The 21642-nt window shown below is 39.1% G+C and overlaps 1 protein-coding gene and 1 long non-coding RNA gene across 18 annotated transcripts in view; one reads left to right on the top strand and one right to left on the bottom strand.

The window, feature by feature from the left end:
• FNDC3B (fibronectin type III domain containing 3B) overlaps positions 1-17794 on the top strand; it is a 353909-nt gene extending 336115 nt beyond the window's left edge. For all 17 annotated transcript variants that reach the window (XM_025284112.3, XM_025284392.3, XM_006068123.4 and 14 more), the window contains 3 exons: positions 840-1006; positions 3656-3783; positions 14289-17794. In XM_025284112.3, coding sequence (XP_025139897.1) covers positions 840-1006; positions 3656-3783; positions 14289-14600 — 607 coding nt within the window. In that variant the 3' untranslated portion in view covers positions 14601-17794. The remainder of the gene's footprint in view (positions 1-839; positions 1007-3655; positions 3784-14288) is intronic.
• LOC123334081 lies at positions 13399-21336 on the bottom strand. The gene is made up of 2 exons (XR_006551841.1): positions 21276-21336; positions 13399-13518 (listed from the first exon to the last, which is right to left on the bottom strand). It is a non-coding gene; the product is annotated as an uncharacterized LOC123334081 (long non-coding RNA).
• Positions 21337-21642: the final 306 nt, after the last annotated feature.

Genomic DNA, 21642 nt, shown 5'->3' with positions numbered 1-21642 from the left:
GGGAAACCCCATATATTTAACAGCTGATCTTTCAGCAGAAACTCGGCAGGCCAGAAGGCAATGGCAGGATATATTTAAAGTACTGAGAGGGAAAATTCTACAACCAAGATGACTGTACCCATCAAGAATCTCATTCAAAATTGATGGAGAAGTAAAAAGCTTTTCAGACAAGCAAAAGTTAAGAGAATTCAGTACCACCAAACCAGCTTTACAACAAATGTTAAAGGGACTTACATAGTCAAGAAATAGAAGAAAAAAGATCTACAAAATCAACCCCAAACAATTGAGGAAATGGCAATAGGAACATTTATATCAATAATTACTTTAAATGGAAATGAATTAAATACTTCAACCAAAAGACACAGGCTGGCTGAGTGGATATAAAAACAAGATCCATATATATGCTGTCTACAAGAAACCCACTTCAGACCTCAAGACACATACAGACTGAAAGTGAGAGGATGGAAAAATACATTCCATGCAAGTGGGAAGCAAAAGAAAGTTGGAGTAGCAATCCTCATATCAGACAAAATAGACCTTAAAGAATATTACAAGAGATAAGGAAGGATACTTCATGATGATCAGGGGATCAATCCAAGAGGAAGACCTAACAATTGTAAATATCTGCACCCAACGTAGGAGTACCTCAATGTATGTATTTTTCTTTTATGTAGACATATATGATATTAAACAACTATAACATAGCAACTGGTTGATTATTCAGATGGTATGAAAAGCATTTATCAAGTTGGCCTAATGTGTTGCACGTTTGTATCATAGTTAATTTCTTGTCACTAATAAAAGTTCAGGTGGCTAATGGATGCTGTTCCTTTCTCTAGGTTTATTTCAATCTACAGAGGACCCAGCCACACCTATAAGGTCCAGAGGCTGACGGAATTCACATGCTACTCCTTCAGAATCCAGGCAGCCAGCGAGGCTGGGGAAGGGCCCTTCTCAGAAACCTACACCTTCAGCACAACCAAGAGTGTCCCCCCCGCCATCAAAGGTTTGTGGACGATGTATTTCAGTGTGCTATTCTATGAGGAAATGTTGGGATTTAGCATAGGAGGCTCAATTCTGACCTTAAATATGCTCTCCTAATATTTTTCATATCAGCCAGATAGAATCAAAAGAACTTTCTAAAAGAGAAGATTGGGAAATGGGTTCTGCAGGGGGAATGAGAGGCCTTAAAGGAGATGGCTTACTGGTGTGACTTTTCTTGAGTACACGTAAATTATTATCACAAATAACAGTGAGGCAGTCTTATCCCCACAGGAGACAGATGAACAGAGGGAAGAAAGAGACCCGAGTGACAGATGTTGGTTTAGGAATGCAGGTGAATTCCTGGTGGTGTAATGCCCATGGAGTTTACCACAGAGGTTTGAGTACCTCCCTTCAACAGTTGATCCGCATCTTTGGATGCCCTTGGTGTGTAGATGAGAGGCTAACAAGGGCCGCATCCCCGCCTTCCCTCCAACCCACAGCTCTCACGGGAAAGCTGCAGCAGCAGGCTGTCATCTCCTGGGGTATTTGTCTTGAGGTTTGTGAATGACTGGTTGACTCTCTGCCCACTTCGTGGGATCAGGGAGTGAGCAAAAGCCAGCTCCACTCAAGCTCTCCCTCCACCAGTTCTGCTCAGTCCTCATCTCCCGCTTTCAGCCACAGAGTGCTGCCTCTGCACGGCAGACGCTCCAGGCAGACAGCAACATGGCAAAGCTGGCTCATCCCTTCTCACCAGTGCTGGGCCCAGGTCCAGCCCCTCTAGGACTCTTGAGTCTGCACCCTCCTGTCCCCGGTACCTCCCTCTTTGCTTTATCCAGCTGCTGCCCAAAATGACTCTGAGGCTGACAGATACACCAGCAGCCCACTTGAACCAGGTTTTACATGGGGTCAAGTGAGTGTTGGCTCTGTTATTTGAGGTGCTAGGCAGTGAGCACAAATTATGTATTTGGTCCCAAGAGCTACGCCATTTGAATCACTGCTTCCATACAAATAGCTGTATCAGATACACTAGAACATGGAGTGCATTACAGGAGGGTGTGGGGCCTCCAGGGCCTGAGTCAGGGTCTGACTCACATTCTGTTAAGATTTCCTATAGCACCTTGCAGGTTAACTTAGAATCGCTTAGAATCAGTTATGTCCAACTCTTTGCAACTTCATGGACTGTAGCCTGCCAGGCTTCTCTGTTGATGGGATTTCCCATGCAAGAATACTGGAGCAGGTTGCCATTTCTTACTCCAGGGGATCTTCCCGAGCCAGGGATAGAACCCACATCTCCTGCATTGGCAGGCAAATTCTTTACCATTGAGGCACCAAGGAAGCCCCCTTGCAGGGTACTTTATGGTAAATGCCTTCCCCGTGCTCCCTTGCCCCTCAGTGGTCCAGAAGCTTTTTGACTTCTTCATGTGACTAAGATACTGATGTAAATGGATGTAGACTTGCTGGGTCACTTGGGTATTAAACGTCCTGGCACTTTGGTGTGGCTTTGCCTTTTAGCTTTAACAGGAGATTCCTGACCATGCTGTGGTTGATAGGTTTGTTGTAACAGGGAGGTTTGCCACATTTTATCAGTTAGCTTAAAAAGTGCAGGGGTCTTTCCAACACTATCTTTGCCTCTGAAAGTGATTGTTGAGGTAGTTTGATCTTTTGGTAAATACACCTAATTAATAGTCCTTGTAGGTCTTGGTGCTCTTTCTTCAGGTGGACAGTGTCCACGCTGTCACGACATCTTCCTCTCACTTTTAGATTCAGGAAATTGGCATAGCTGGAGGACTGTGTGGTTGGCTGAGATTCTTTATTTAGTTTTTCCATAAATTACAGCCAACTCAAACTTTTTTTTAAAGACAGCTTTTATTTTTCTGGAATAGTATTGTACAGAATTGAAAGTAGAAACAGCTGCCTCTAAAGAATTCATGTAATTTGAAATTTAAAATAAGGGCATTCAGTGAGAGGAGTTACACATACTAATTACAAAATGGAAACATATCAGATATTGAATATAAGAAAATATTAAAATTTTATAGCCTGTAAGTGCTTTGCTGAAAACTAATATAATTTCACTTTAAACTGGAATGATGAGTCCAGTAGGTAGAAAATTAAAATAAACAAATGTAAGATAACTTTTATAGGCTTACTTCAAATGCCACCTGCTCCTCAAACCTTTCTTAGACCCTCACATGAACGTGACCTCCCTCCCCTGGAACTCCCCAATGTTTTCTTTGTACCTCTCATTCTCATCTGGCCTACATTATGTCTGCTTGCTTATCTTTGTTTCATACCTTTCTCTCTGCTTCCCTTAACTACATCTTAATTTCCTTGAAAGTAGTGTCTAGTTTTGCAAAATACCTAACTCAGGACTTAATCATAGAAGGTTCTCATTAGCCTTAAGGAAAAAAAAAAACACGAGAATGCAAGCCAGGTCAAGCAGTTATTAATAGGACAGTGAGCAAAGGACTCTTGGCCAGTGGCTTGAATGCCTTCTCTTGGTAAAGGGTGCCCTGATAGATTTCTAGGGAGCTAGACAAATAAACTCCCCTCACAGGGCAGGCACAAGCACACTCCCCCTCTCTCAGGTCCTCACTAATATTACTGAAATACTGACCATTTATATGATACTTTGAATTTTTGACAGTGGATATGTGGATTTGTATTTCAGCACCTCGAGTAACACAGTTAGAAGGAAATGCGTGTGAAATTTTATGGGAGACGGTACCACCCATGAAAGGCGACCCTGTCAACTACATTCTGCAGGTGTTGGTTGGAAGAGAATCTGAGTACAAACAGGTGAGCACCAGCATGTGTAGCACGTGTGTGGCCTGTCAGTCTGGTTGGCTCCTGGCCTCTGCCTGTTGCTGTGAGGATTCAGTGGCAAGTGAACTACATTTTTCTTAAAACCGATCGTGGAAACTGATTCACATGCACCCATTACCTGACTCTTTAGGATATAATAGCTCTAGCTTATGTTCTTACATTTTCAGTTTCTCAAGCATGATCTCATGGGTTTTAAGTTCTATATTTGTATCTGATATTGCCTGTGATATTCACAAGTATCCAACTATGTATGTATCAAAAACTGTGTCAGTGATTTTACTCTAGAGGGAAAAAGTGTCAACCTAATTACTGAAGGCCCTGTTCTATCTGCCTTCTTGACGGAAGTTATAATTGAAGGAGGAGGAAGGAAGAAGATGACTTGTCAGCCCTCAAGGCTGTGATTCAGAAGCTTTGGGTCACTGTCACCCTTTAATGTGCATAGGATCATATGAGAATCTGTTCATGCGGATTCTGATTCAGTCAGTCTGGGGTCATGGGTCAAGCCCCCAGGTGACACTCATGTTGCTAGTGCATGAACCATGTTTTAAGTAGCAAGACTATACATATCACGTGATAAAGGATTTGGGTTTATCATTCATTATACCCTTTTTGATCCTGATTCTTCCAGAGCCACTCATTGTCTTGTCACTGGCTATGAAAGATTCAGCTACTCTATAGGTTTCCATAACATTCCCAGAAACTTAATAACTACCTGAAAGCAGAATATAACACTGTTGCTCTGTTAGGAAAGCTGAGACCCGCTCCTCACCAGCACTTGTAATAGAGGTGTGCATTTACATCAAACTCCAGTACTCTTGCCTGGAAAATCCCATGGACGGAGGAGCCTGGTAGGCTGCAGTCCATGGGGTCGCTAAGAGTTGGACATGACTGAGTGACTTCACTTTCACTTTTCACTTTCCTGCATTGGAGAAGGAAATGGCAACCCACTCCAGTGTTCTTGCCTGGAGAATCCCAGGGACGGGGGAGCCTGGTGGGCTGCCCTCTATGGGGTCACACAGAGTCGGACACGACTGAAGTGACTTAGCAGCAAGAAGTTGAAAATAAATGCCACCTGCCTTCTGAATCTTTATCATAATTTGCAAAAACTTCTTTATTCAGATAAAGAATAAAGGCTCCAGATACACAAAACAAGTAGAAAAAACGATTCAGAGCTTGTGTTAGTTCGCTGGTTAATATCGCTCATATAATAATAATGTGTAGAAAGAAAGAAAATTTTAGTAAATTTCATAATCCTTTGTTACTATGAAGTGTCAGATTAAAAAGTGAATTGCTTTAAACACATCTTGCAAAAACTTGTTTTAAATATGACAGCCACCAGTATTGTTTAACATCAGTGGATGGTTTCACCAGTTTCCATCATTCCTCTTAAATATGAGCAAATGCACTCTTGTTTCCTTTCACCTTAGAATCTCATTTTATACAGTATATTTCACAGTAAATAATTTTTTAATTTATTTATTATAATTGGAGACTAATTACTTTACAATACTGTGGTGGTTTTTGCCATACGTTGACGTGAATCGGCCACAGGTATACGTGTGTCCCCCAGTCCCAAACCCCCACCCACCTCCCTATTTCATTCCCCTGGGTTGTCCCAGTATACCGATCTGTTTCACATATGGTAATATACATGTTTCAGTGCTGTTCTCTCAAATCATCCCACCCTCGCCTTCTCCCAGAGTCCAAAAGTCTGTTCTTTATATCTGTATCTCTCTTACGGTCTTGCATATAGGGTCGTCGTTACCATCTTTCTAAATTCTCTATATATGCATTAATATACTGTATTGGTGTTTTTCTTTCTGGCTTACTTCACTCTGTATAATAGGCTCCAGTTTCATCCACCTCGTTAGAACTGACTCAAATGTGTTCTTTTTAATAGCTGAGTAATATTCCATTGTGTATATGTACCATGGCTTTCTTATCCATTCGTCTGCTGATGGACATCTAGGTTGCTTCCATGTCTTAGCTATTGTAAACAGTGCTGTGATGAACATTGGGGTACATGTGTCTCTTTCAATTCTGGTTTCCTCGGTGTGTATGCCCAGCAGTGGGATTGCTGGATTGTATGGCAGTTCTATTTCCAGTTTTTTAAGGAATCTCCACACTGTTCTCCATAGTGGCTGTACTAGTTCGCATTCCCACCAACAGTGTAAGAGGGTTCCCTTTTCTCCACACCCTCTCCAGCATTTATTGCTTGTAGACTTTTGGATCGCAGCCATTCTGACTGGCATGAGATGGTACCTCATTGGGTTTTGATTTGCATTTCTCTGATAATGAGTGATGTTGAGCATCTTTTCATGTGTTTGTTAGCCATCTTTATGTCTTCTTTGGAGAAATGTCTGCTTTTGTTCTTTGGCCCATTTTTTGATTGGGTTGTTTATTTTTCTGGTATTGAGCTGCATGAGCTGCTTGTATATTTTTGAGATTAATTCTTTGTCAGTTGTTTCATTTGCTAATATTTTCTCCCATTCTGAAGGCTGTCTTTTCACCTTATAGTTTCCTTCGTTGTGCAAAAGCTTTTAAGTTTAATTAGTTCCCATCTGTTTATTTTTGCTTTTATTTCCATTACTCTGGGAGGTGGGTCATAGAGGATCTTGCTGTGATTTATGTCAGAGAGTGTTCTGCCTATGTTTTCCTCTAGGAGTTTTATATTTTCTGGTCTTACATTTAAATCTTTAATCCATTTTGAGTGAGTTTGTTTTTGTGTATGGTGTTAGAAAGTGTTCTAGTTTCATTCTCTTACAGGTGGTTGACCAGATTTCCCAGCACCACTTGTTAAAGAGATTTGTCTTTTCTCCATTGTATATTTTTGCCTCCTTTGTCAAAGATAAGGTGTCCATAGGTGCGTGGATTTATCTCTGGGCTTTCTATTTTGTTCCATCGATCTATATTTCCGTCTTTGTGCCAGTACCACACTGTGTTGATGACTGTGAAGTCAGGCAGGTTGACTCCTCCAGTTCCATTCTTCTTTCTCAAGATTGCTTTGGCTATTTGAGGTTTTTTTGTGTTTCCATACAAATTGTGAAATTATTTGTTCCAGTTCTTCACAGTAAATAATTTTACATGTGTTACTCTTTCAACTTACCTCAAAGATATGATTGATTTCAGAGTTTCAGCTCACATGGAGAATGGAGGATTTTTTCTCCCACTAGGTTTAGTCATCTTGAACACCAATAGAATCGTCCTATCCCATAGCATTGTAAAAAAGGGTTAAAGGACGAAATGTTACATATTTTACAACATATCATTTAACACGTAACAATATTCACTTCCCAACAGTACATTCATCACTGTATTTTATAAACCTTTTCTTCAGCTACCATGCTTTTCCGCTTGTTTTTGGGTAAATGTTCTGCTTCTCAAAGCACACTGATTGCTGTTTTTCATTGAAAAAGCATTATTTATTCAATATCTGTACATCAGGCATGGCCAGAGTACAGGTTAATTCAAATTAGATTTCATTGGTAGATGTGCTGCTTTGAATCTTGCTGTTTAATGCTAAAATATTTTAACCCATGAACATACAAATACTAATATACAATTACATATATGCTTCAAAATATATTTCTTATAAATAAACAGCTATAAATAAGAGTTTCTTGGTGAAAACACTGTTAAACAAGGGCAGGCTCAGTAGATAGGAATTTGCAATCTTCTTGTAACCATGTGTTTCCTGCATTTACCAAGAAATGATTAGGCAGGTAGTGGTACATGAAAAGTCGCAGTTGAGTCAGGGACAATTTGTACTGAGTTTTTTGCTTCTCCCTATTCAGTAAGCATTAACTTAAGCATGATGTTTTGAGCCCTACATTCACTTGTTCTGGACACGAGATAGGGAATGAAGCCTGTTTATAGTCCAGAGATAACAGGCTTTGAATTCATAGAGGCAAAGGAAAAGAAAATGAGAGGTCATCATTGCAGAGCATACACCACGCAGAGCTGTGGGCTTATAGGAAGCACGGTGTATACTTCAATTACAGCACTAATCACACAGGATCCACTAATGTGTGGGCTTGTGCTATTCATTTTTATCTTCCCAGGACTGGAACATAGCTAGGCACTCGGTAAATGTTTTTTGCATGCATGAAAGAGGCCTGTTTCAAAGGAACAGGGTGATTTATACTTGCAGTGGGGATGAGAATTAAACTTGACCATAGGGGGGATTTAGAAGTGATATTTGTAACTTAGGTGAAGAAAATCACCCGTCATAGGACAGTACGCTTCTGTTCCCCAAGCTCATTTTTTACAGGCAACATATGGCAAGGGCCAAGGCTTTTGCTGATATTTTGCCGGAAACATTGAGTTAAACTCTGTAATTAGCTTTCTTTTGTTTAGCTATCATGATGTAGGGTGAGCAGCTGGTTCTAATTATGAAACAGTCTATTAACTTCAAGTATTAAGTCCTCACCTAAAGTTTTACTCTGCATTAGTATGCATGCATATATTGATTTGGCTTTTCTGCCATTTAAAAAGTCTTTCAAGCATAAGCTTTTTTCAAGAAGCTTGAAAGTTCTTTCCAGGCATTAATTGTAAAGCATTCAAGAAAAGAATGAAAATTGTGTGTATGTGCAGGTGACTTTTTTCACCTCACAAGACAGAACATAAGCAGTTTTATAATCAAGAAAGTGAAATGATATACATTTGTATTCAGATGCAATGATTTTTATATAAAGTGTGTAAATATAAACACTGAGGGTAAGAAAAGGGTAACAAACTATAAGAAAGTATTACCTATTGGGAGCCAAAATTTTATTATTAGTACTGTTGCTGCTCAGATTTATTGCATTAAGAAAACCTTTGAAGCATCTGAAAATTCATGGAGCTCCACCTTTAACTGGATGGCATCTCTGAATTTGTTTTGTATCATTTTTAAAATATAGTATTGGGACATGTATTGATTCTTTGTGGTATCACACAAGGTACTGTGAAGAAAGATCTTCTCTTGACCTTGATGGAATGATTTTAAAGACTTGGAACCTGCATATTTTTTAATGGTTTGCAATTTAATTCCCTAACAGAAATTAAACATGCTATGACTGTCTATTTTCATAAAGGTTCAAATCCAAAGCAAAGTAAGAATAGATCAAGGTGGGAATATTTAAAAGCTATTATTTGTCTTACTGACTCTCAACACTTTGTAGGTTTATTGGTCCCTTTAAGTATCTGATGAAGGATATGACCCCCCCCTTCTACCAGAAAAATATTCATGCATACATCCATTTTAAATTGCATATAAAACAAATGTATATTCAGTTTCCTGGAATTCTGGTATAGGACCCCTGATTCATTGAGAAACTCAGGTGCTCTGTACAGTGAGGGCTGCCTGGCATATAACAGAATGGCAGAATCTGTGCTCTCAGAGCTTCCAGTCCCATTGGGGTGGAAACAGCATGCCCCCAAGACGCAGTTCGGTAATAGTGCCCTTCGCATCCTCTTTGGCTCAGGAGCAGCAGTTCCTGCCCAGCACCACACCCTCCACAGAGGAATCCTGCAGGTTACTAAATGCCCACTTCAGCAAGGGGCCAAGGAAGGTCAAGTCTGCCTTCTGTAGTCATGTGGTATTGGAGGACTTATTCACCTCTCTGAGCCTTGCTGTCTTGTCAAAGTGGAGATGCTAATTCTCCATTTCAGGGTTACTGTGGACATCAGCTCTGTTCAGTCTTGAGAGGGTGCTGTGCAGATGGTGATGCTGGGCAGTTATATCTCCTTTTCTTGGGAGAATTAGTAAAAGAGATTTCAAGGATTTCAACTACACAGCATGTTACTCTGAATTGAGGGTCACAGATTCTTTGTTTTGATTATCTGGGTATTACTTTAAATCCTCTCACTTGGAGTAAACATGTCAAAATTAAAAATATATTGCACACCAAATCAAGGACAGAAATATCTTTGTAAAAATAATATTGCATGTATACTTACTGTGATATTATGATTGGTTACTTCAATAAAGATAATCTTAGATGGAGCTATGCCTTTTAAATTGGGTTGAAGCAGGAGGAAGAGCCCATAATGGTGCCCCTGTCAAAATGAATGAAAACAAAGGGAGAAGAGGCACAGCCTGCTGCAGAGAGAGGCACAGTCCCATGAAAAGTCCCCTGAACTGTGCGATCCTATGGCTGTGATTATTCACACAAAAACAACTCAGTTATCTCACACCTGTGGAAGCAGAGTCCTCAGGAAATGGAGTATTGGGATTGTTTCATTTAGTAGTGTCGCTGACCACTATCAGTGCAATGAAAACAGCTCAATCGTTAATGCTTCCGTTGTATAATCATGGCTGTACCTATACTATACCCTGTGGTTTGTGTGGGGGTTCTAATACTTAATGTTCACATGTACTTGTTTCTGGTACTTTTCCTCTTTTCAAACTGTGTGGTATAAGCATATCTACTCTTAAGTATTTAAGGGTTCTAATTAGAGAACATTCGATGAGCATCTTTCTCTGTTATAGCCATGTACTATTTGCTGTGGAAATAGAACACAGTCCCACACTCAATATATTTATCACATATATATATAAAGATAATAAAAACATTGTGTTGACAATGCTTTTGAAAGGGGTGAGGTCTTCCAGTTAAAACAAGAGCTAAAAGAAAAACATTTACAAATTAAAGCTCAACTTTTGATTTGACTTGTCATTAAAGAAGTTCCCTTCAATTAGATATTCATTTTTCCTTCCCTAAGCTTTTTGCCTAAGGGTATGAGAAAAGTAGCATTCCTTTACTTTCAAAATACATTTTCAGGGATCTTTAGGGAGAGAAGAGATATAAATCAAAAAAATGTCTGTCAAGTCTCTATTCAAGATTCCATGAATTGGGTTTCTGGGAAGTTAAATATACTTGAGCCAACTTTCATAGAAGGAGCTAGCCATGCAAATTCTGGAAACCACAGAAATAATTTAACACTAGGTATAAATGAAACGATATCAACTTTCCAAAAATCTCTCACACATCTGTGGGGAAATAGGTTACTAAGTGGTTTTCAGCCATGAAGTCGTCAGTGTGGCATAAATTAAGGGGACACATCACAGAAATGCTGCCCAAGTCTTTCCTTGGCACAGTCTGGATTGGGGGCCTGCTTTCCATACTCATAAAGGAAAGGCAGTGGGACCCAGGGTGGGGTGATCTGGAAGTGTTTCACAGAAGCACCAGAGAAGTTATCAGACTCCCTGGGAAGACAAAGGCAGAAGGCCAAGAGAAGTACACTTGGCATCACACCATAGTCACTAGATGAGGACTAACATGGAGGCTGGCTCAACCCAAGGACATGGAGTCATGGAGCTGGAGCAGTTCCGGTGATGAGCAGGGGTGAGTTAGATGTGACATCTCCTCTGGGGTCTACCACTAACTACCCTTATTTGCCTGAGACCTCAAGAAATTAACAGCTCTCTGATCCTTAGCTTTCTCATCTCTAAAATGGGACTAATACTCAGCTGTCAGAGTAATCAGAAGGATTAAATTTGATAAAGAGGACTTACCTCCAGCATATTCCTTTCACAAAGCATTTGACCCAGTTTCTTATTTAATAATCCCTTGTTGGGGTTAAGTTAGGTACTGTTACTGTCACATGCTAAAGATGAGAAAAGTAAGGCTCAAAGCTGTTGCTTGCCTGAGGTCACAAACCTAGAAAGTGCCAGAGCAAGGACTTAGACCTGGAATCCTGATGCCAGTTCCCTGGGGTTACCCAAAAGAGCTCCAGTAGCTACCATATTTGACCCTTTGATAAGTGTTAACATTTCAAGAGGTGAGACCTCCAAAAGGATCAATGAAAGAAATGTATTGAGAAACCTTATAGCTAAAGCTTAGATGGCATCTTTTCTTCAACTCCATCAACATCCTAACTACTGCCACCATAGAGTTAGAATAGATTGTTTACCTGGGCTATTGCAGATAGGAAACCAAAGCTCAGATAGGGGAAGGGACTGGTAGTATGCTGGTCCCATAGGTTGCAGATCATTCCCTTCATGAGTGGTCCCTGTTGTTTCGAAAAATACTGATTTGAGCATCTAAATTTGGGAAATGAAGTAAAGAACATTCACAATGAAAAGGTCTCTGTAAAGAAAAAAAGGGCCACCATTGTTTTCCTGAGACCATGCACATGATGTTGGGAAATAATCCATAGACAGTATCATCATGGTGTAGTCTGAACGCCTGAATAGCTGGCTGTGTCTGGGTTGGGGCAGTCACCATGACGACAAGTTCGCCTTAAAATAGCCATTTAACTAACAATCATTGGAACAGTGAGCTATGAGAAAGGAGTGCTCTCTCAGGATCACTGGGGTTTTCTCACAGCTCTTCTGTTCTTGGCTGCTCCAGCCTGTCCAGTCTGTAACCACAGTTGCTAAGACACGTGCCCCAGTCTTCACAGAGAAACAGAGTCACTCACCTGGACGAACATGCTTCAAATCTTATAAAAGGGAATAGCAAAAGAAGGGTGAATCTGGGAAATATGAGGAACACAATTGATTTTCTGGGGCTTACTCACTAAACAAAAGTACAGTAAGACTCTTATGGCTAAAGTTTGAAAAGGAGGGAGGAAAAAATTTTCAAAAGGCTGACTATCAGGTGAACAGTGGATGTTCTGATGCCGTTTCTAAACTACAGTCTTCTTGCTCTTTCAGTTTGCATAACACTGAATGAGTGGCCGGTACACTTGTGTTCTCTAATACAATGTCCTGCTTCTTGTGGAAGTTTATGTGCTGGTCTTTAGCAATTGAATGTTTGTAGATTCCCACTGACTCTGGCAAGTGTTTCAGACAGAGTTGAGATTGTTGGAAATATTTTTTTCTCGGGAATTTATGTTAATGGACAACAATCACAGTTTTACTAAGGTGGCCTGTCACTAAAAATGCCCCTATCACTTTTGATCACTGTATGTTAAAAATATATTTGAAGTATTTTAAAATTCTAAACAGTAGTAGTAATAATAATAGCTAACTTTTGCTGTGCAGTTACTTATATACCACCCATGTTTTAAGCACTTTATGAAGCTAACTCAGTGCTACTCAGCTAGAAAGTGTTTGGTTAATTTTACTTCGCTATTTAATTAACCAAATCTCTTTACTGATTTGAGTTTCAGCTAGTTTTTTCCTATCTCTAACATAAGACATGGATTTTTATGTAATTTTAAGGTGATTATCATTTCCTCTAAGTGTTTTGAGTATCAATACCACTTTGATAGAAGAACAAAGTGGAAGAAAAATGGAAAAGGACAGGTTGGTCAAACAGGAAACACTTAAGACAGACCATTGCAGTAAATATTAATTTGTGATAAATAGGACTGCATCAAAAAAATTCTTTAAAAATGATTAGGTAAGCCACAAAACGGGGAGAAAATATTCATAACACATATCTGACAAAGAACTTACATCCAGATTAAAGAACCACTGCAAATTAAAATAGGCAAAACAGTTGAACACACTGTTCACAAAAGAAGTTATATGAATGACCAAATAAGCACATGAAGAGGTGGGAAACACCTTTAGGCCTCAGGGAAATGCAACTGAGGTACCAGTCTCACCCATTAGAAAGACTAAAATACAAATGACTGACAATAACAAATGTTGGTGAGGATGTGGAGCAACTGGAACTCTCATGCTTAGCTGGCAGGAGTGCAAAGGGATGTGCTTGTTAAAACTTTCCCATGCAGTTAGATATGGAGTTACACTCAGCACTTCTAGGTATTCACCTAAGAAAATGAGAAACTTAAGTCCAAGATTTGTACAAAAATGTTCATAGTATTCTTACTGTATAAAAACTCCAAACAGGAAATAATGCAAATATTTGTCAAAGAGCAAATGGACACATCGGTGTACAGGCATGTGATAAAATACTTATTCTTCAGTAAAAGAACAGCTACTGAATTGATAACACAGATGAGTCTCCTAGGCACAGGAAAGTGCACAGGATTTGATTGTATTTGTATGAACCTCTAGAGCAGACAAATTACAGAATGAAAAGTCAAAATAGTGTTTACCTCTTAGGGCTGGCATGAGCTGCCTAATGGAGTAGGGTTTCATGGTGTAGCCACTAGTGAATGTCAACTGAGACTTTACACTTCATTTCTGTAATTTGTTTTTGTTTACATTTTAAAAAATTCTGTGCACCAAGATCAGAGAGCCCTTTATAAGAATTAAGTCATCTGCTGATTTATAGCCTAAATTATTAAAATTCAACTAGATGCATTACCATTACTTGTATCAGCTGCAGTACTGATGAGTGCCTTACCTCCTGTCAATATCAGAGTCACTGAATTTATATTTTATTCAGAGTAGGTCAGAATACTTAATGGATAAAATACAGACTTGGACAAATGCCATTCCATTTTGTACTCTTTGTTGTTATGGAGTTCATTTAAACCAAACCAGTTCTACAAGGACCCAATGTTATATGATTATTACTTCAGAGACCACAGTGTTGTTATAAATTAATTGACCAGGACTTTTCTTTTTCTTGAAGGTGTACAAGGGAGAAGAAGCCACATTCCAAATCTCAGGCCTCCAGACCAACACAGACTATCGGTTCCGCGTGTGTGCGTGTCGTCGCTGTTTAGACACCTCTCAGGAGCTAAGCGGAGCTTTCAGTCCCTCTGCGGCTTTTGTACTACAACGAAGTGAGGTCATGCTTACAGGGGACATGGGGAGCTTAGATGATCCCAAAATGAAGAGCATGATGCCTACTGATGAACAGTTTGCAGCCCTCATTGTGGTTGGCTTTGCAACTTTATCCATTTTATTTGCCTTTATATTACAGTACTTCTTAATGAAGTAAACAAACCCAACAAAACTAGAGGTATGAATTTAATTAATGCTACACATTTTAATATACACATTTATTCAGATACTCCCTTTTTTAAGCCCTTTTGTTCTTTGATTTATATACTTATTTTACAGATTTAGCTAGGAAAAAAATATCAGTGTTTTGGTGCACCTTTTTGAAATGCAAAACTAGGAAGAGGTTAAACTGGATTTAAAAAAAAAAAAAAAAACAGCAAACCAGATACCAAAAGCTAGCTTATGTTTTCTTTTAAAATTTTCAGATTTGCCTTTATTCTGTCTTCACTGATGTCTTTTGCAAGCCTTTGGTTTTTTTTTTTTTTTTTCCATGTTACAGTTTAGTAATTTATATTCACCGTTCACTTCTTATGTCTTGATCATCTGTATCTGTGAACATGAATCACAGCGTGTGTACTTACAGGGCTAGGGTTTCGGCATTGTCAGAGTACTACCACACAAAAACCACCACCTAACGGAAGATATGTTCACTCATAAGGCTGCCCTAAACAACCATGTTGTCGCTCAGTTATTTAACCGTTTAGCTCATCGAAATCAAAATGTGTACTTTAATCTAAAATGTTTTAATAATCTGTATTTCTTATGATTTTAACACTATGAGCTGCCTGTCTAAAAATCAAGTAACCAAAATGCACCTATAAATTATGGAGCATTGTAGATTTTACCACGTCAATTCATAGCAGTAACTTTTCGAGGGCATTGTGCAATAGTTAGTTGTTTCCTTGTTCAGCTATTTTAAAAGCTGCTTTAACTTGTTTGTCTTTGTATATAACTACTTCTAATCTAATCACTAGAGTTATTATATTCTGTTATGTTTGACCAGAATTATATGACGAGAACTGGTGACAGTTTAGTGCCTCTGCCCATTGTCCATGATTTACACTAATTGTGAGCAGTCTCCTTATATGTCAGCTCATTATTTTTGAAAGATTTGCCTTTAGGCTGTTCTTTGAGGTATCAATGAAGTGATTGAATTTCAGTTCCTTAATTCAGTGCACATAATACTAATCTAACAGCAAATGAAAATTAAAACCCAATAAATTTGTAGTTCCTATTTTTGGGGGTTGACCTGGCTATGTGTGGAGAGGGAATGGTATTTGCTGGTAATAAGCACGGGTGTTTGGGGGTCAAGGAGCCTAGATTCTCTCCCTGGATCTGTCACTAACTTGCTGCGTGACCTGAACACGTCACTTTACCTCTCTGTGCCTCAGTTTTCCCATGCATTAAAAATAAAAAATAAAATGGGGATTCTAATGTTTGTAAGTGCTTTGAGATCCTTGATCAACAGGTGCTATTGGAGTGCAAAGTGTTACTCTTGCATGTTTATTTTGATTCATGAGATTGTCAATTTTAACCCAAAGTCATTGGATTATGTATATGAAGTCCATAATGTTTGCGTACCTCAGGGACATTTAAGAGTTGGAGGTGCAAATATATTCCAAAAGGGTGCAACAGACACAGTGTATCCCCCTGCTTCTGTTTTTGTATATTTTTGCTACTTGGTTTTTCTTGATCATAGCTATTTTGTGCTTGGTCTATGTTGTCTTAAAATGCAGTATCCTGTACTAGCTTATAATATTCCCATACCAAAGTCATGGGGAAACCAACATTATTTTGTTTTTGGTTTATTTATACTATATTCTGCATACAGTACTTTAAATGCCAATTACAGTGCAATCTTTATTTATTGTAAAATTTTTTAAATGTACTTATGTACTAATTTTCCCTTGTAGCATGTTATTTTTTTGTGTTTTATACTTTTGTAATTTTAGGTCAGTCTTGTTCCTTGGCAACATCTGTAGTATTATCATTCTGCTGACATTTTCTTGTGTTTTTAAAGATAAAGAGCATCTAGTGCATTAAATGCCAAAAAAAAAAAAAAATCCATTATCAGTGATTGAAACGTTTACATGTACCCAAGAAAAACGTAATCATCTCTTTAAAGAAAGTGCTAAGATCAATGAATTATTCTGTGTGCCTACATTGTGATGTAGTAAGTACTAGAAAGTTCTGTATTTTGTTATTGACTAGAATAACTAGTTTAATTAGCCTTGCAAACTGATGACATCAAGGTAAATATATTTTTGCCAAAGTTTCTGGCCTTCCAAAACTCACTCCACTATTAAATGTGCATCATGATCCACTAGAACAACTGTATCTGCATTTTCTGAAACAATCTCTTGCCTTTGGGGAGAAGGCTTTTTTTTTTTTTTTAAACAATGAAGAGTCAACTGAGTACAAGAACTTTGTCTGCAGGAGAAAAATAAAATCCTTTTTTGGAAACACTTCAGAACTGCTGCTATAAAGAAATTCTCAGAATTGGTTGGAATTTTTTTTTAATGAAACAGTACTTTAAGCCAAAATTGCTATGACTATTTGAGATTTTCATACTGTCTAACCACCAGAAAGCTGAAGTGTGTGAAACACTAGCTGACGGCACTTTATTTTATTGCTCTCCATTGTTGACTGTTCATTATAATTCCTCAGTCAAAAAGTTATCACACTATCCGGCACTATTTTATATTACAAATATTATGTATATGTGATATTGATATATAACTATATATTGCCATTACACATGAACAATAAAATAAAGTGTTATGTTAACCTTCTCTCTTTGCCCTTTTGCAATATGTAGGAACGAGTGAGTGGCTTTCTGATGCTCTATATGTCAAACTCCTCTCTGGCACAAGAAATTGCAGTCATGTGAAGCAAAATTCCCTTTGTCCTCAAAGAAATTGTTTAAAAAGAAAACTTTTTTTAAAAGGTTTTTTGCATATTATCTGCCTTGTTCTTATCAACTTGAAATGTTGGCATTTTCTAACCATGTTTTGTTGGCTACAGTAATTCAGTATTCCTGTCAAATTTGAAAAGTGCCCTAATTGAATGTGTTTGAATGTTATCCTTGCACAATTCTTTAAATTGAAAGACAAAATGTTTTACCTCACTGTTGGACATACATTCCAAGCTTTTCAACTTTAGGAGAAAAAAAAAATAATCATGTTTTCCTGTATTGTAAATTTTAGACTATTTCATATACATTGTATTAAAACTGCCATATCAATTTTAATGTATAGATTTTGCAAATACTATGCTATATGTAATACCTAACTGTATCTGTAGTGTATATGTAATATATTTATGCCCAATAAATGTTTTAATTCTTTCTGACTTAAGTAGGGTTCTTCTGCCATGAATAGGATTGCTTTTGTTGTTGTTGTTCCTTTTTAAAAACTTAAACCACATCCCAGAAGTTGTAAATTCAGATGCCTTTAGAGGCCAGGCAGGTGGCGTAGTGCAGGGAGCTTGCTTTGCCATCTAAAGGGGTGGCTGCTACCCTGCTCCTGGTTGGGGTCCTGCAGGTCGGCCACCCACAAACATGTAGGCTAGTTTTTTCAAAAGAGGCTGCAAGTCCAGTTCTTCCTAAATGGGCCAACTAACATGCGATTGCGGACAAGGCCCACAGGCAGCCAGTTCTTTTTCAGAGTCTGTGTAGATAAAGTACGCTTTTATTCTAACATGTTATCCATCTGCCAAACTCAGGAGCCCAGGTTTGCCTCTTCACTTAGCACCTGGGATGCTCCTTCTCTGTGACAGACTCGCACAGTTCTGACCTCCCCCTTCGCTCCTCCAGGTCCCATTCAGCAACAACAACAGCAATCAAGTATAGTGTTCCTACTATAGTCATGGTTTCATCATGATGTTTAGATTGTTTTGCTAGGAATCCCTACTATCTTTTTTCCCCCTGAGGGAAAAATGATTGGGGAAACACTGTTTATAACTCAAAGCTCTCTTTCTCAAAGAATGCTGATAATCATTCTTTTGGGTAAAAATGCCAAGTTGAACACATCAAGTTTTGCATGCTCCTTACACTCCACTCCTGAAAATATACTAAAGGGTTTTTTTTAGGTCATAACTGTTCTCAACACTGAAGAGTGGGAAAGAATTGTTAACACGAGAATTTTGAAAACCTGACCAAAGAAAGCTGAATTCTCATTTACCAGGGAAGAGAATGAACACCAACTCAATTTACGTGCCGAATTCAATGAAGGTTCAAAAACTGATAGACATATTTCCCTTTAAAGTAATGGTAAAGAGGGATGGGAGCCTAAAATAGTATTTGTAAAAAGCTGTTAAAAATGCCATTATAAAAAATAATGTCTTTTTTCAGCCAGACGGCTGCTCTTCCATTTTTGCAGAAACCAAAAGTTTATCCCCAAGAGAATGTAAAATAAGCCCTGGACTTGGAGAATGTTATTCTTACCTGAAGATGAAGTGGTTCAGTACCATCCTTCAGTGGTACTTCTCAGCCTTGGCTACACAGTAATACCACCTGGGCAGCTTTTCAAAATCCCTATGTCAGACCCTACACCAATAAAATGAGTACTTCTGGAATATCAATGTTTTTTAAATCTCCCCAGGTGATTGCATTGTACAGCCAAGATCAAGAACCACTATCCTAAGGTGAAACTCTCAGGCAGCAATCTTCTCAGCTTTTTAGTCCTCTGGCTTAACCAAAGGTAATCTGACATCTGATGAAAGCTGCTAACGTGAAAAGTCCAAAGCTAACAACTTGGAAGAATCTGAGGCTAGGAGAAGAAGCTTCAGAAAACTACCATAGCCCCAAAGAGATGAGAAAAGACAAGTCATCTTTAGACTAAAGGTAGGATGCTGTGGAAGAAGAACATGTGAGGAACATGGAAACATTCTGGGAAATTAGCAACTCAAGTAGAAGGATTGGAAACTGGAATAGAAAATAATCCCAAAACAAAGCAGAAAAGTGAAAAGATAAGTACATCAGGATCAAACCAGGATATTCAACAGCCAAATAATAGTAACTCCAGAAAGAAGAGGAAATGTAGAGGAGGAGATCAAACACATGGGTTTCCAGAGTGGAAGCATACAAGGGCGCTCAACACAATAGATAAAGCAGGGCCTCTGCCGAATCACACCGTCTTGAAATTTCTAAACAGTAGGACCCAGAGAAGCTCCCCGACACATGGAGAAACTGGTCGCACGGGAGGATAAGAAGTCAGGGTAGCTTTATACTTCTTAGTGGCAACACCAGAAGCAAGGAATCAGTGAAGCAAGTATGTCAAGATTTTGAAAGAAAAAAATTTCCCACCTGCTTACTCTCAGTCAAGGGTAGAGGATCATGAAGGCATTTTTAGAAATTAGAGCTCTCACACTTTTGCCTCCCAAGTACCCTTTCTTAGGAAGCTCCCAGGGAATATGCTCTCCTATGTCTGCTTAGTCACTCAGTCGTGTCCAACTCTGTGACCCCATGGATTGTAGTTCACCAGGCTCTTCTGTCCACGGGATTCTCATGGCAAGAATACTGGAATAGGTAGCCATGCCCTTCTTCAGGGGATCTTCCCAATCCAGGGATCCAACCTGCATCTCCTGTATTGCAGGCAGATTCTTTACCATCTGAGCCACCAGGCATGCCACATGCTTCCTGTGTGATATGAGTGGATGCAGCAAGAAAGATGCATCTATGGGATTCCACCTTCAGTGCTCTTCACACCGGTCAGCAGTTGGCTCTCTGGCCCTTTGCCTCACAAAAATTTATGCAACTCTCACTTTATCCCTTCCCTATCCATAGTCATGATGGGTGCATAAACACACACTTCTCTCAACAGAACTGCAAAACGATCCTTTTCAACACTTGACCTTGGACTAATTAAAATAATTAGGGAATTCCCTGGTGGCCCAGTGGTTAAGACTCTGTGCTTCCACTACAAGGGGCATGGGTTCAATCCCTGGTAGGGGAAATAACGATCCTGCATGCTGTATGGCATGGCAAAAAAAAAAAAAACAACAACTAACAGTTAAATCTTACCAGCACTGGTACCCTCTGTTCAGGGTGGTATCTAAAAAAGAGTTCCCACCTCCACCACTAGACTCTTAAGTGCCTCAAAAACATGGGGGAGGGAATATGCACCCAGGACAATAAGTTCACCCAACTCTGCAGCACACAGCACATTCCCTGGCACATAATAGAAGCTAAAGAAAGGTTTGTTGAATTCAGTTGACTAATTTGGTCAGAAAAGTTCACATGGTAGTGATAAAGATAAGGTAAGATACTGCTCCAGTCATCTTCAGTCATGGTGTGTTATTTTGTGTACAGTATTTTAGTTCCTTTAAAAACTGTAGTCAATAAAGTAAAATGTAGAAATTGCACACAAAACACTGAAATTCCAGATTCCACTGAGGTTTGAGACATCCACCAACTCAAGTCTTATTCTGGAATGGTGGTTATCAACAGGGATTGACAGCAGCTGTCCTTGTAGGCTTGACCACCTTTGCCCCTAAATCCCCAGCATGGATATGGATGATGACACCCCCTCTAATAAAGAAAAATGCCTGGCTTTGTTTCAATCAACAGTGAGAAAACAGGTTGGGGGTGGGAGGGGGGGTCAAGACTTCCAAGAATGATGGAGTGAGGGTGTCTGTAAATCTGCTTTTCCAAAGAAGCAGCAAAAACACTGGCAAAAAAAATTGCCCAAAATTTTCTGAAAACTTTTTCAAAGCACCAGAAATTAACCAAATGCTTCAGAACAGCAGGTTCTGTGGTATTTAACTCAACCTATACATCTACCCAGCCCACTCAGCTGTGTCCAACTCTGCAACCCCATGGACTGTTGCTCACCAGGCTCCTGTCCATGGGATTCTTCAGACAAGAATACTGGAATGGGTTGCCATTTCCTTCTCCAGGGGATCTTCTTGACTCAGGAATTGAACTCTCTTCTCTTTCATCTCCTGCATTGGCAGGTGGATTCTTTAGCACTGTGCCACCTGGAAAGCCCAACCAAACACTTAGAACAATCTGAACCTTGGTAAGAAGAGCAGGTTTAGTGGTATTTAACTCAATCTAACACCCCAAAAAGATGTCCTTTTCATTATAGGGGACTGGAATGCAAAAGTAGGAAATCAAGAAACACCTGGGGTAACAGGCAAATTTGGCCTTGGAATACTTGAATGAAGCAGGGCAAAGGCCAATAGAGTTTTGCCAAGAG

This window comes from Bubalus bubalis, chromosome 1, assembly GCF_019923935.1.
Source record: "Bubalus bubalis isolate 160015118507 breed Murrah chromosome 1, NDDB_SH_1, whole genome shotgun sequence".
NCBI classification, from domain to species: Eukaryota; Metazoa; Chordata; class Mammalia; order Artiodactyla; family Bovidae; genus Bubalus; species Bubalus bubalis.
This window is presented reverse-complemented; position numbering and strand designations above follow the sequence as displayed.